This window comes from Brassica rapa, chromosome A09 (genome assembly GCF_000309985.2).
Source record: "Brassica rapa cultivar Chiifu-401-42 chromosome A09, CAAS_Brap_v3.01, whole genome shotgun sequence".
NCBI lineage: Eukaryota > Viridiplantae > Streptophyta > Magnoliopsida > Brassicales > Brassicaceae > Brassica > Brassica rapa.
The window spans coordinates 3,530,909-3,546,801 of NC_024803.2; the positions used below are offsets into that span (position 1 = coordinate 3,530,909).

At 34.9% G+C, this 15,893-nt stretch overlaps 1 protein-coding gene and 1 long non-coding RNA gene across 2 annotated transcripts; one reads left to right on the forward strand and one right to left on the reverse strand.

Annotated features, from left to right (window-relative positions):
• Positions 1–195: 195 nt before the first annotated feature.
• LOC103837070 lies at positions 196–8,153 on the reverse strand. Its single transcript, XR_004450777.1, has 2 exons — positions 3,503–8,153; positions 196–3,469 (listed from the first exon to the last, which is right to left on the reverse strand). It is a non-coding gene; the product is annotated as an uncharacterized LOC103837070 (long non-coding RNA).
• Positions 8,154–8,211: 58 nt separating this feature from the next.
• Positions 8,212–15,809, forward strand: LOC103837068. The gene is made up of 21 exons (XM_009113394.3): positions 8,212–8,582; positions 8,660–8,744; positions 9,288–9,327; positions 9,407–9,655; positions 9,823–9,922; positions 10,020–10,094; positions 10,311–10,409; positions 10,718–10,834; positions 10,916–11,031; positions 11,101–11,200; positions 11,341–11,696; positions 11,807–12,134; positions 12,330–12,538; positions 12,639–12,857; positions 12,962–13,148; positions 13,261–13,493; positions 13,637–13,729; positions 13,816–13,917; positions 13,998–14,358; positions 14,438–14,575; positions 14,651–15,809. The coding sequence occupies exons 1-21, from the start codon at positions 8,451–8,453 to the stop codon at positions 15,521–15,523; spliced, it is 4,212 nt and encodes a 1,403-aa protein (XP_009111642.2). The 5' UTR covers positions 8,212–8,450; the 3' UTR covers positions 15,524–15,809.
• Positions 15,810–15,893: the final 84 nt, after the last annotated feature.

The following is a 15,893-nucleotide window of genomic DNA, read 5'->3' on the forward strand; positions in this document are numbered from 1 at the left end:
GAGGAGCTTGGTGAGTGGTTCTTGCTTAGAGAGGCATCCGATGTTTGAGGCTTTGACGCAAGAGGAGCTTGATTCGGATCCTGTGGTCGAGCTTCTGTGTAATGCTACTGAGGAAGGGCAGAAAGTTGCTAGGAATGGTGGACAGACTTTCAGAGCAGTTTTTAGACGCATTGCTTGTGTTTCTTGAGTTCAACCTTTTTTTTTTTTGTTGTTGTAGTGAACGTCTTCTTGTTGTAACACATGCTTCTTTCTTAAATTCAAATTCTTTGGTTATTAATTCACAGAAAATTTGAAATTATTCGTTTGTTCTATCAAAACACAAGAGGGCGCCTTATATTAGAATCTTGTTGTCACATAAGGAAGTTACAAATGAAGAGTCTTCGGCTTAAACGGTCGTACCTGCCGAACCAAATTAAATTTCGGTTAGTTCGGGTAGGAGTTCTGTTCGATTAGGTAGGTTTAAAATGAAATTCAATTTTCGGTTCGACTTGATTAAAAAATGATTTAAGATTCGATGTTTTCAACTTGCAAAGATTAATGTCAACAGAAAAAGAAAGAAAAAATATAGTTTTAATATATTCTCACAAGAGAAAATCAAATAGAAAGCATTAACTATCTATGGCTAGAAACACATATTTTTACATTTTTCTAACCCTCAAAAGAGAAAATCAAATAAAAAGCATCAACTATCTATGGCTAAACACACATAATTTTACACTTTTCTTTTGGCTACCCGTTAATTTACTGTTGTATAATATTGCTGTTTTTCATATGAGTGCGTGATCAAGTGGCCAACTTGTAAAACAAAGGTTACGCAAGGGGAGTGGGGAATCAATCAATCGCAGCTTTTCCTGTATTTAATTAATGTTATCTTACATATTCGATATATATTTCTATTTTAGGCTTGAATCTTGTTATGGTCTTATCCATTCTGGGTAAGACCTCCATCGTCTTGTTCTCATATCCTTCATCAATAACGTATGAATTTTATATTGACCACTTTTTCATGAATATTAGTATGTTTATTTCTTTTAATTTTTTGTGTGCAAGTTGCTTCTCCTCGGAAAGGCCTGGGCTCGATCAACTTGAATCGCAAGTGATATTTTTCCCTATTAAAAAAAAGAATCATACGTAAATGCACATCGGTCGACGCGTAAAGTCACAACTCACGTATAATGTTAATTAAAACTTCTTTGCGTAAGGAAACTCAATTCACACTCAAGTTCAAAAACTCATTTCTCTTGTGTTCTGGAAATTTGAATTGGTTTTTGTTCATATATCATTTAGAAGTTACAAAGTAAGCGTGGAGTTAAAGAAAAGGAGTAATTAAAGAGATTATTATAATACATATGCATATGCTTACAAAATAAAATTAGTAGTCTGGATGATTGAGTGTTTGTCCTAGTAAACGGTGGCGTTTTTGTTCTTGTCCTATCCGGTAAGTAAGCAACAAAAAGAAAAGAGGATTACGATATAGGAACATGATTGATAATGCACGTAACCAAAAAGCTGGTACATTTTAAAGAGGAAAGTGATGATGACTTGATGAGTGTCTCTTCTTATATTGCGTTCAAGGATTTGGTTTATGATTGTCTGACCAAAATCTTTATTACATGGCTACTTTTGTCGGCCCATAGTACTTTATATTCAGAAAAACGACAACGCACATTTCATAATATTCCACAAATTTCGGCTTCTTTTCGCCCTTTTTAATCGCTTTTATATAATTCTCTAGACTGTTTCGTAATATACGTCCAACAAAACAATCTACCAATTATAATTGATTTCGTTTATATATATTAGGTCAAGAAATGATAATTGACAGCATATATATAATTCCAGATAAACTACACCGTACGCATTGGAGTGGACAGATGCCAACAACAACAATGCATTATTACACTATGTTTAGGGTATGATATGTATGTTGTGACATTCTTCTAAACAAACAAATAACTATAGATTAGGACGGCCAATGCAAGCAAGCTCGTTCCCATAATAGTTGGGATTATCCTATTTGTAAGTCAAAACATCCAAGACAATCCTACATTTTTTCTACTGAGACTATTTTAATATGTATATTAAACTTTTAAATATGATGGGGGAAAAAACAGACAAGAACAGCCAAACCTTTTGTCCATGAATCTTAACTCAACAAACCAGTTGCATCTGTAATAAATATGAAGCTCAAACCCATTTGGTGGACTGAATTCATTATTATATATACACAAGTGCTTATAAATCTCTTAACTAAAGATTTTGCATAAACTATATCCTCTTTTAAGTGCCTCTCCAAGAAGTCGTTTGTAATAAGAAACAAAAGAAAATCTTCCTTTAATATTGAAAGACACAAGAAGAAAAGTAATCATTAATAAAAGAGTCAATACCAATCGATGCTGGACTTCTGATCAATATACTATCATACCGATCGATGCTGGACTTCTGATCAATACTAAGGGTCTTGTTAGTACTTAGTACGGTTCACAGAGTCGATTTGAAAGAATGAAAATGTAGAGTATTCCATGGAGAGTTTGCATGAGTAGAAGAGAGCAAAATGTAGCCGAAGGGCAACTTGCCAGAATTATGTTCATCACCAATATTATTATGCATGATGAACGACCCTCCGGCAAGTCATCCTTGGCTGCATTATACTCTACTCCACTTCATGCAATTCTACTCCGTTGGGCATGCATGTCCATCAAACTTCAAAGAGTGTTTGTGATGGGTATAGGAAGTGTAATGAGAGGAAGTATATATAATAGAGAGACATGTAACTGCACAACGTATCCGGTCCAATATAATATGCATTTACATATATGGTGATATAAATATTCGACAACCAGCTAAAGATTCGGAAAGCAAGTTGGCTCTAGTGCTCAACATAAAGCCAATAAAATGTTATAATATCAAAAGACTCGGCCTTTCCACCATCCACTCGCAAAATCTTGTACACTTCTTAAAATTGGTATATCAATCGATTCTCTCAACCTAACTTATTAGATGTTTATTTATCTTTAAGCCTTAACTAATCCGGAGGATTTTGCCCAAAAAAAAAAATTGGAGCAGTCAACTCATAGAGAAAATCTACTAACATCAACAGACATTGTTTAACCAGTTTTCTTTAGACTTCATTTAAGTTTTTCGGATCCAATTTAACAAGAGAAATTCTCTAGGATAGCCATTTTAAGTAATTTTCACAAAAAATAATTTTCAATGAAGAAAATAACCAAAATAAGTTTTATTAAAAGGTAAAAAAAATATTTTTTACTTTAGGGTTAACTAATATAGACTTAGGGTTTAGAGTTAAAGGGTGTGGTTTTGGAGATAAGATTTCAAATTTAAAAAAAATAAAAGATAAGTATTTAAAATTTCAAAATAAAAAGAAATTATTTTGGTCATTTTTTTATTGAAAAATATATTTGTGACAAAAATTGCCCATTTAACAATGTTGCATCACACAAGAAAACACCTTTTTTTTTTTTGGTAAAACACAAGAAAACACATTTGTCATAATGTTTTCATGATCTTTGTCCCAAAGAGATATGATAAAAAATATTAACTCCAATGTATAATCTTAAGAACCCATTTTTCAGGATCAAATTTACAGGTAGATCTTAAGATTTTAAAACTTGATCAACCACAGAACCAATATGGATGCTCTAAAGATGGTGTGGTGTCTACATTGGTCCCGCTTCTTTGAACCAAATAAATATTTTACTTTTTGGAGAAATATTGAAAGTCAAAGAATTATTTGCATTAGTGGTGATTGGCCTCCATGCTAATTAAAAAAAACAAGAAAAGTGATCAGGGGAATATAAAAAGAAAAACATGATAGATATGGATTAGATATTGAGATCTGTACTTCATTTTTACAAACATTGATCTTTTGTCAACAACAGTAAAATATTTATTTTATATACCCATGTCTCTAAAATGTTTACATATATATAATGTGCATACCAGCATATATTAGTTGTATTGTCATTATTCATACATGTTTTGATCTTATAAAGTTATACATAACCATAAACTTCTGGTGAGTTCTTAACGTACATTCCTCACAATGTTGAAACACACAAAAAATACACACACACACACACAAACATTGAAACGATGGTTATGTATAAAGAATTAAAAAATTAAAGAATTGTTATAGGGCAATTCTAGTAAATATACCATTTTCAAATTTTGGTCACAAAAATATACCACAAGGAGGAAAATGATTAAAATATTCATTTAATAGGTAAAATGACACTAATACTCTAGATATATAAAAAAATAAAAAAAATATTTTTTATAGTTTTAGATTATATGTTTTCAAATTCAATTTTTTTTTTTTTGAATTTGTTTTCTCAAAATTTTATTTTCAAATTTTCTTTTTGTAATTTGAAAATACTTTTTGAAACAATTTTTAAAATTTTTATTTTTAAAATTTTAATATTTATTTTCAATTTTATAAAATTTTAAACCTCAAACCCAAATGCCCACCCATTAACTCTAAACCCTAAGGTTTGGATTAGTTAACCCTAGAGGTATAATTGTATACTAGATATTGACCCGCGCTTTTAAAGCGCGGGATTTGTTTGATGTTAAACTTAAATATCAAACAATGTATACTTCGGTTGTATATAGTAAAACACATATTAGGATGCATAATACTATTTCAGAGTTACATATTTGAGATTTTAGTTTATGTTTTGAGTAAGTGATATCAGTTCTCATTAGTTTAATAGTATATACATATATATATATATATTATTTTATTTTATTTTTAACTAAAACACCAAGATAGATAATCATCTATATGCACTTTCAAAATTTTAAATATGCAAAAAATATATAGTACATATATAATATTTATGTTTTTAAGTATAACTTAGGAATAAAAGTGAGATTATAGATTTTTTTTATAACGTTATAGGATAACATATTTTTATCTTAACCTTAAAATTGCTCATATTTTTTTATAATATGTATATAGCATTAATAAAATATTTAGATTTTTTTTAAAAATTATACTATATGAATTAATTTATTAAGAATGGACTAAACAATGGGCCAGAAAAATATTTGTCAATATTTTTATCAATATAAACCAAGATGAGGTGTTATTAAGGATCCAACCGCTTTAGAACAGCCCAAAAACGAAATTAGCCCAAACCGATATCACTGTTTTGATCTTCATCAATCGGAAGATTAATTGCTTTCTTCCTTTGTAATTTTCAGACAAATGCATCGGTTAATAGAAAATAAAAAATAAAAAATAACCTTCATATGGAGATTAAAGAAACCAATCGGCTCTTCCACGATTCAACTCAAGAGGCATCTCCAAGGTAAATCCGTTCCTGTAATTCTTTCATTGTCGATACTCAGTTGAACTCAAAGCCCCAAGTTTAACCAATTTTTTTTTATGTTTTGATTTATTTGGCATGTCCTCTAGGATGGCTTAAATGGAAAGAAATCGAATAAAATAGATTCCGATCTGAAAAATTAACAGTCAGATATTAGTGAGCTCTATCGATTTGATATTGAAATGAGCAAATCTCCAAAGGTTTGCCTTTGTCCTAGAGTAAATCGTTTCAGATACCAATTTTAAAGTTTTTTTTCTCTTGCAAGGATTGATGAAGTTAATATTACTTGTCTTATTTTTAAAATATATAATTGTTTTTAAATATTAATGTCTTATTTTAAAAATATATAATTTTTATTATTAAAACAAAATATATAATTGTTTAAAAAGGTAAATATTTATAATTTAAATATAGTCATGTTTATCCGTATCAAATTTATTAACCCGTTTTTATTTTTAGTTAACAAAATTCGCGGTTTCCTGTTTTGTTTTGTTTCTTATTGATATGTTGAAAATACGATGAATTTAAATGATTGGTTGTATTCCATATTGTTATGTATATATATATTTCAGAAGATATTACTTATTTTTTAAATAAGTTTCTTTAATATCCAAGTATATTCCATATTGTTATGTATAGATGCTCTTCAATGTGGTTTTATTTTCGGATTTTATGCTCTTTTGAATATATATATATATATATTTTTTTAAAATATATAATTGCAATTAATAAAATATTTGAAAATACATTTGGCGAGAAAAAATAGTATATTTGTATACAAATCTATGATTTTGATAAAATTATTTATATCACTGTTTGAAATTATTTACAAACCTAACGTGTTTAGCCATAACAGGATTTTTATGTTGTGTTTTATTTTACAGTTAGGATGTACTGCAAACCATTCAAGAATCAAGATCTATAAAAGAGGAATAACATAGATGCCATGCTACATGATACTTAAAAAAATAAGGTAAGTAAGGACTATTCAATCACCTAATATTAGAACTGAATTAGTAATAACTTTCCATTCTCCATCTCGACAGTGTCTCGAGGTGTTGCAACAATGAATTTTCACACCTTAAAACATGTAAAAAAAAAAGGCTGAAGTACATATATTATAAATATATAATAGACGATAGTTCCATAATTATAGGGCTTACATTTTTGTCTATTAGAACCATCTGAAGAGAAGAACCAAATTGGGGATTGCATGACTTCCACGTATGAAGCACTTTCACCTGAACTCTCTATGCAGATTTGAAAGGCTTAACATCACTTAGATTTCTGATTTTGATTATGGAACCCATAAGTGTAGATCACGGTAGACAGTTTGGAGGTTTAGAATGGTTATATTTGTTGTGTTTGAAAGGCTATTTATATACTTCCTATCGCTAGAAAATTATTAGGATAGTAAACATATAAAATCGTTTTAATTAGGAATATCCTAGGGATATACATATATGATTAATTTTTTTTGAATGATTGAAGTTGTTCAATTGAGATAGAATATCACAATGTAGTTGCGATTTTATACCAGTTTATGCTTAGTTAAAAATTAGATTTTTTTTAAGAATTGCATTTGAAAAAAAGATTTGCAAATAAACTTAGCTAGTTTGTTTCATAGTTGTTAATCTCGAAATTTTTATTCAAAATAAATGGGAATTTTGTATATAATTACACACAGTAAATTAACTAAATAAGTGGAAAAAGATTATACATAATAATGAGATGGTTATCTATGAGTTTCAGAAAAATAAAAAACATCTAACTAAAATCATAGATTAAAAATATTCCAATAAAATGCAACATGAAGTATGTATGTAGTTTCTTCTTGTGTCCCTCGTCTCCCAATTAATAATCTGCAACTTGAAATAAATAATTATTGCATTTTCTGTGGTTTTTGGTGTACATTTTGGTATGTGATTTAGTTGTAGACTACCGTGCCTTACATGTAGAGTACTAAACTTCAAACATTACAGGTATAAACTTTGATGATGAACGGGTGAAGAAGGAAGATGTGAACATGGCGCTGGAAGAACAATATGGTGGTGAAGAGGACGATGCAATCTCTCTTTGGGTTTTATTTCCATATTTGCTTTGTAAGTCTTATTTTTTTTCAGTTCTTGAAATATTAAAGTCTGTTTATCAAAAAAAAAAAGATTGTTTATCTTCAGTTACCGTAGAATAATCCTGCTTTAAATAAACCATAGTTTGAATCGTTTAAATACTCTAAATACTTTAGTTGTCAAAAAAAAATACTCTAAATACTGAATGGATAATCACTGTGATTTACAAAAATAAAATAAAAATATTTAATTAAAAGCATAGACTAAGAAGATATCAGTGGCAGAGATCTGTAAATACTTCAAAACTTTAAGGGAGTCTCAAAAAAGGCCCTTCAGTTTTAATAGTATTGATTTACCTCTTTAATGAAACATTTTAGTCATTTTGATTCTTAGAGTCTATATTTGTGATATAAACTTTTTTAGTGTTATCCTAAAATATTTTCCATTGTTATAAGTAAAAATTTACCGGAATAGTGACTTGAATGAATAGTTCTTACAAGGACTTGAATTCCAAGACTGGATTATGATTGGTCTAGTGATCTTCCCTACCGCGGACAATTCTTTTGAATAACCAAATTTTAATTTTAAAAAATTTGAACATCCGTAAAGCCCTACTCTTTAACTCTAAACTCTAAGTCTAAATTAGTTAATCATAAAATAAAACTGTATTTTTATTCTTTAATAAAACTTATTTTGATTATTTTCTTCATTAAAAACTATTTTTGTGTTCATAAGTTTCATCAACGTATACATAAAAAAAATACGAAAAAAGAAAATAATTATAGTTAAAATCATAAATAATTGTTTTATATTTTCTAAAGAAGATGAAAAATAGATAAATAAATCATGGGCTAAAACTTTAGTGGGCCTTAACAGACTGGGCTTCCAGTTCGAAGACACTACCGGAGTTTTGTTCAGTGGTTGGTGGATCCTATTGATTCGGATCTGAATTTTGAATGTGTAGCTCAACTTTCCTGTTTAGGGATTCTCGTCACTCGTTTTTTTTTTGAGTTTGTTTCGTTGATCAAAAATGCTGCGCGCGAGAGCGTTTCGGCAGACCAACAATAAGATCGTGAAGATACAGGTGCATCCCACGCACCCATGGCTCGTTACGGCCGATGATACGGATCACGTCTCCGTCTGGAACTGGGAGCACCGTCAGGTTTCTAGTTTTTAATCGAGATTCTGATTTCGCTTCTGATCCGATCTTCAACGTGATTAGCCATTTTCTTATAATAGGTGATTTATGAATTGAAAGCCGGTGGAGTCGACGAGCGCCGTTTAGTTGGCGCCAAGTTAGAGAAGCTCGCCGAGGGAGACTCCGGTGAGCCATGATCAACTTGTTCCATCTCAATTTCATTAGAGCATCTCTAATATCCGTTTCGATTTAATTTTAGTTGTTCGGAAAAATTTATGTTTCAAAATAAGTGTTGTTTTAAAGTTTCAATGCAAAATTTATTAATAAGATTTTTTATTTTATTTTTATATTGGTTGAAAAAATAGTTAGCTGTACACGTAATTGTTGTGTTTTTGTTTTGGAAATATACAAAATCATATGTTTTCTTAATCCGTGTGCATAACGACAATTAAAATGAAAATGGTTCTTTAGAGTTTTATGAAAAATCGGAGTAATGACTAATAAAAATAAATTCATTCATTCAGTTTATGGAGTAATCCCACTTTTAAATCCATTGTGAAATAGAAATAGAGTATTATGGCTAGAGAAGATTTTATTCTAAATTCCGGTAGTAGCAAATAGAATGGGGTTGGAGATGCTCTTATCCTTTGAAATTTTGTTCTTCAGTTCTACATTCTATTATGGTATAGTGAGTATGCGCTTCGTTGATGACATTCATGTTTTACTCAGACTATAAAGGCAAGCCTACTGAAGCCATTCGAGGTGGAAGGTAAATAGATCTTTACCAGCTACTATTCTTACACCCCTTTGAATATGAGAAAAATGAATATCTTCTTTCCACTTACAAGTGTCAAGCAGGTGAAGTTTTATGACGACGATGTGCGTTATTGGCAGCTGTGGCGAAACCGCTCTGCAGCTGCTGAATCTCCGTCAGCTGTTGATCACCTCACGTCCGGGTTCACTTCTCCTGCTCCATCGACTAAAGGCCGGCATTTTCTGGTCATCTGTTGTGAGAACAAAGCCATTTTCTTGGACTTGGTGACAATGCGTGGCCGAGATGTGCCTAAGTCAGAGCTTGACAACAGGTCTCTTGTCTGGTGAGTTCATTGCCTTTTTATCTAGTTCTAGAGCATGTGTTTGCTTAAAACCTTAGACCCCAGGAAAGATTTAGATTACGAATAGCAAGTTAATATGTGTGCTTTAAGTGTAGTGTGTCAAATTCTTCTGCTCCATAAAGTTGTTAGACTTTCTCCTTTCATTGCAGCATGGAGTTTCTTACCAGATCATCGGCTGGTGATGGCCCTTTAGTTGCATTTGGTTCAACTGATGGTGTCATTAGAGTTTTATCAATGATAACGTGGAAGGTTCGTTTATTTTTTTTGTTTATTTTCTGCTGGGTTTAGGTTGAGAGCTATTGATACTGGCCTGTGTTAATTTCCCTGAATTTTCACTTCCTTGCAGCTTGCACGTAGGTATACAGCTGGCCATAAAGGATCAATTTATTGCTTGATGAATTTCATGGCATCATCTGGCGAAGTAACTACACATTCTCTCTTTTAGAAATTGGTAGCTTAGCGCTCCACAGTCATTTTATATCATTATAAGGTTATGTTATTAGTTCTACTAACAACTGCCTTCTTTTCCTTTTATTATAATTTAAAGATTTTTAATGAATGCTTATCAAACATTTTCTCTCTGTTATTTATCTGCAGTATATGATACCAGCCATTCTCTATCTACTTGCAATTGCAGGCACTCCTTGTTTCAGGTGGTAGTGATGGTTTACTTATACTGTGGAATGCCGATCATGGCACTGATTCAAGAGACCTTGTACCCAAGCTTAGCTTAAAGGTATTCATTTCAATCCTAACCTTTCATGCAAAGATTCGCCAGATTTGGTTACAGCTCAGGACATGTTCACCATTGTTCTTCGTTTCACTGAACCTTCTGATTTGATATGTGTTTCCGATTCTGAGTGTTGGATCCTTTCACCCCTTTGTGATTAATAGGCTGAGTAATGATTAGCGGAGTATGACATGCTACTGTTTGTTTGATCGAGTCTATAAATTCCACTTTTCTGTTATACCTGATTTGTCCTTCTAGATATGGTTTGGTAAAAGCTTTTGCTCACTCTGATGTTTATGTTCTGACTGTATCAGGCACATGATGGCGGGGTGGTGGCTGTTGAGCTGTCACGGGTAAGTGGCAGTGCTCCACAGCTGATTACAATTGGTGCTGACAAGACATTGGCCATATGGGACACAATGACATTTAAGGTAATGTTGCATCTCATATATGGGCTTTGCATATTTTATGGATCTCTTTTTTCGACACACATGCCTACTCTTTCTCTACAGGAGCTGCGGAGAATTAAACCTGTCCCGAAGCTAGCTTGCCACAGTGTTGCATCTTGGTGCCATCCTCGAGCACCAAACCTTGATATTTTGACTTGCGTTAAAGATTCACACATATGGTATCCTTTTTATGGTGAACATCTTTATGTATATTAGAGGAATGTCTAATTGCTTAATTTTTTTCACAGGTCTATTGAGCATCCAACTTATTCGGCCCTGACAAGGCCGTTATGTGAACTTTCCTCCTTGGTTCCGCCTCAAGTACTTGCAACCCACAAAAAACTTAGGGTAACTAGCTCTTGACCACTTGCTTATTTTGAGTCTGACGAAGCAAACACAGCACTATTGCCTTATTATATATAATAGCGTCGCTTCTATATACATTGGTAGTACCCCACATTAGTTACTAATTAATATCCTTTTTTCAGGTCTTTTGTATGGTTGCACATCCTCTACAGCCACATCTCGTCGCAACTGGTACCAATGTTGGTATCATAGTTAGTGAATTTGATCCTCGTGCCATCCCGTCTGCAGCATTTCTACCAGCACTGTCTGGAAGTCGGGATAATTCAGCTGTATATATCTTTGGAAGAGAATTAAAGCTCTTAAACTTTCAAATATCCAACACAGCCAACCCACCCCTTGGAAATAATGCCTTGTCCGAGTCAGGAATGTCTAAGCTAGATGCAGGTGAACAGCTGACTGTAAAGCAGACCAAAAAGAAGGGTGTGGCAACTGTTCCACATGATTCATACTCAGTTCTTTCTGTAAGCAGTTCAGGAAAGTAAGTTTCCGGTTCTTTTTTTCAGTCTCCAGGTTCTATATTGATAATATAACAACAGTTGCTAGGCATGAACATCTAGAACAGTAACTAACTATATTATCTGGTTGTAGGTATGTGGCAGTTGTATGGCCTGATATCTTGTACTTCTCTATCTACAAAGTTAGTGACTGGTCCATTGTTGATTCTGGAAGTGCAAGAATTTTGGCTTGGGATACGTGTCGAGACAGATTTGCAATACTAGAATCTGTATTACCGCAAAGAATGCCTATGATCCCAAAGGGTGGTTCATCAAGAAAGGCGAAAGAAGCGGCTGCAGCCGCGGCGCAAGCTGCTGCCGCTGCTAATGCAGCTTCATCAGCTAGTGTCCAAGTTCGTATTCTCTTAGATGATGGAACCTCAAACATCCTCATGAGATCTGTAGGAGGTCGCTCTGAACCGGTATGTGTCTTTTACTGGAGGTATTGCATTCCATGTGTTCTAGTCTTAGCTAGGGATTAGTTTCCTAAAATAGCCATCTTTCATATTTAATTCATCATTTTTTCACTTGTCTCAGATCCTCTGAGCAGATCTGTTGAAGTGCTTGACTTCTAGGCGTAGTAAGCAATAGTCTTATGCTTAAATTTCTCCTTGCAGGTCATTGGTCTGCATGGCGGCGCTCTACTTGGAATAGGCTATCGCACGTCCCGAAGAATTAGTCCTGTTTCTGCAACAGCTATTTCAACCATTCAGTCGATGCCACTTTCAGGATTTGGAAACAGTAATGTTTCTTCGTTTTCTAGCTATGATGATGGTTCTTCACAGAGATCTACCGAGTCCGCACCGCTAAACTACCAGCTCTACAGGTGATTAGTGGTTCCATTTTGGTTTCCTCTTTCAGGTGATGGCATTAATGTTAAAGTATCTCAGTTCCATATAAGTCCTCATAGAAGTTTCACTGTGTAGTTGGGAAAATTTTGAGCCAGTAGGTGGGATGCTACCTCAGCCAGAGTGGACGGCATGGGACAAAACAGTTGAGTATTGTGCTTTTGCTTATCAACAATACATGGTCATATCGTCCTTGCGCCCTCAGTATAGATATCTTGGTAATGTTGCCATCTCACATGCTACTGGAGCTGTTTGGCACCGCAGGCAGCTGTTTGTGGCTACACAAACCACGATTGAGTAAGATTAGGCGTTATACATATGATCCAAGGGCTTCTCTCTGTTTTGAATCAGTTACTCTGAGGCTTGAATGCTAATACTTTCTTCCATGCCTGGATTTCCAGATGTGTTTTTGTGGACGCGGGAGTTACTGAAATTGATATAGAGACTAGGAAGATGAAGGAAGAAATGAAACTTAAGGAGGCACAGGCTAGGGCAGTTGCGGAGCATGGAGAATTAGCCTTAATCACAGTAGAAGGTGCCCAGAGTTCCAAGCAAGAAATGATATCTTTGAGGGCCCCCTTGCTGCAGGTGGACATTTCTTGCTATTATATGAGATAAATATAATTGATTTTTGAAGCTCAATTTTTCAGGTCTAAGCTTTTGTCTTTTGCACTCATGCGTATCCTTTTTTTTATTGTAGGTGGTGCGTCTAGCTTCTTTCCAAAATGCTCCATCTGTTCCACCATTTTTATCATTGCCCAGACAATCTAGAGGTGATGGCGATGACATGGACGAAAGAAGGGCCAGTGAGGTAGCTGTAGGTGGTGGGGGAGTCTCAGTTGCTGTTACTCGTTTCCCAGTGGAGCAAAAACGACCAGTAGGGCCTCTTGTTGTTGCTGGCGTTCGGGATGGTGTTCTTTGGCTCATTGACAGGTATCAAGAGTCTCCATGTTCTTACCTTAAAGCAATACTGACTCTTGCAATATCTTGCCATCAGTCACTTGAATGATCATATAAAGATCTTGAATGATCATATAAAGATTGAACTACTGAGACAACTTCCACTTTTTTGGTAGGTACATGTGTGCACATGCCATATCACTGAACCATCCTGGTATCCGCTGTCGATGTCTTGCTGCTTATGGGGATGCTATTAGTGCAGTTAAATGGTATTGATACATTTCTCAGTATATCGTGTTTACATGATAGTAAACTAGCTGGAACCTACCTCAACTTTTTTTTGTTTGTTGCGCAGGGCAAGTAGGCTTGGGAGAGAACATCATGACGATCTGGCACAGTTCATGCTAGGAATGGGATATGCTACAGAAGCTCTTCATTTGCCTGGAATATCAAAGAGGTAAAAAAACCATATTATGTTTGGTGCAGCAAGTTCCTTCAAGCTATTCCTACTATTCTCAGTCTTTTATGTGTTCTCAGGCTGGAGTTTGATCTAGCGATGCAGAGCAATGATCTGAAGAGGGCTCTTCATTGTCTCCTCACAATGAGCAATAGCAGGGACATTGGACAGGACGGTCTAGGCCTTGATTTGAGTGACATTCTCTCTTTGACAGCTGAGAAGAAAGAAGACGTTGTTGAAGCGGTGGAAGGAATAGTGAAATTTGCAAAGGAGTTTCTTGACCTTATAGATGCTGCAGATGCCACTGGGAACGCCGACGTTGCTCGTGAAGCTCTCAAAAGACTGGCTACTGCAGGATCGGTCAAAGGCGCTTTGCAGGGTCATGAGTTGCGAGGCCTTTCGTTACGTCTAGCTAACCATGGAGAATTGACACGCTTAAGTGTATGTACCCTACAGAAATCTAACGCCCTGTTGTGTTGTTCAGGTTTCTAATTGAAAGGCTAATTTAACTTTGTTGCAGGGTCTGATAAACAATCTGATCTCCATAGGCCTAGGGAGAGAGTCAGCATTTTCTGCTGCAGTTCTGGGAGACAATGCGCTTATGGAGAAGGCGTGGCAAGACACAGGGATGCTCGCAGAAGCTGTACTTCATGCTCATGTAAGATTACAGTTTCACCAATCTTAGAGTTTACTTTTTTGAGCCTTTTATTGTTTCTGACTATCTATCACACAGGCACATGGTCGTCCTAGTCTAAAGAACTTGGTCCAGGCTTGGAATAAAACGCTGCAGAAGGAAATTGAGCAAGTTTCATCTACTAAAACCGATGCTGCAAGTGCGTTTTTGGCTTCTCTTGAGGATCCAAAGCTCACGAGTCTGTCTGATGCATCTAAAAAGCCTCCGATAGAGATTCTACCTCCTGGAATGTCTTCGATCTTTGCTTCCATTTCTGCGCCCAAGAAACCTCTCCCCACAATGAAGACTCCACAGCCAGAGCCAACTAAGCCATTGGCTATTGAAGAACCAGCTAAGCCATTGGCTATTGAAGCTCCTCCTCCATCTTCTGAAGAGACACCACAGACCGAGTCAGCGCCTGAAACTGCAACTGATCCTGAGTCGGCTGCCCCGGAAACTGCAGCTGATCCTGAGTCAGCTGCCCCGGAAACTGCAGCTGATTCTGAGCCAGCAGAACCTGAAACTGCAGCTGCTGCTGAGTCAGCTGCTCCAGAAACTGCATCTGCTGCTGAGTCAGCTGCTCCAGAAACTGCAGCTGTTACGGAGCCAGCAGCACCGGAAACTGCCGCTGTTGCAGAGTCAGCAGCAGCACATGTAGACGGGCCAGTGACAGAGACAGTGCCCGAGCCTCCTGCGCCAGAGAAGGAGGAAACTTCTTTGGAAGACAAAAGCGATCCGTCTTCAATTCAAAAAACAGAAACAGCTGTAGCAACAGAGGATAACAGCCAAACAATGCCGCCGCCACCTCCGCCTGAAATTACTACTACAACAACAACAGTGAAGCCAACTGAAAATGCAGCAACCGAGAGGCCACAAGTAACCTATCCTCCAATAAGAAGCCAACCAATTGACTTCGATTTCTTGAATGACTAAGCCAAGTTTTTGCACAGAATAATCCCGAAAATAAAACACAACGAGACTGTATATCTTTTAGATATATTATTCATTGATCAAACTATGTGGTCACATCGAGTCATTGGCTACAGGGAGAGGAAGATGCTTGTTTAATTTTAGTTCCATTTGGCATCAGTTTCATTTTTTATTGTGTCCTCTTTTGTTTTCTGATTTGTTTTCATTGCATTACATCACATAACATTAAATGGTTCGTTTCATTTTTTGTAATGTGTCATTTTTTGTATTGCACTAGGGGTTAGTTTTATTTTTGTAGTGTGTAATTTTTTGTTTTCATTAATTGTTTGTATTTTTACCTTTTTTATATTAGTGTTCGAATTTTTTTTAACTT

Coding starts and splice junctions, on each gene's coding strand:
- LOC103837068 (XM_009113394.3), top strand. CDS start 8,451: ATGCTGCGCGCGAGAGCGTTTCGGCAGACCAACAATAAGATCGTGAAG. Junction 12,539..12,638: donor CTAAACTACCAGCTCTACAG/GTGATTAGTGGT, acceptor TTCACTGTGTAG/TTGGGAAAATTTTGAGCCAG. Junction 14,576..14,650: donor AAGCTGTACTTCATGCTCAT/GTAAGATTACAG, acceptor TCTATCACACAG/GCACATGGTCGTCCTAGTCT.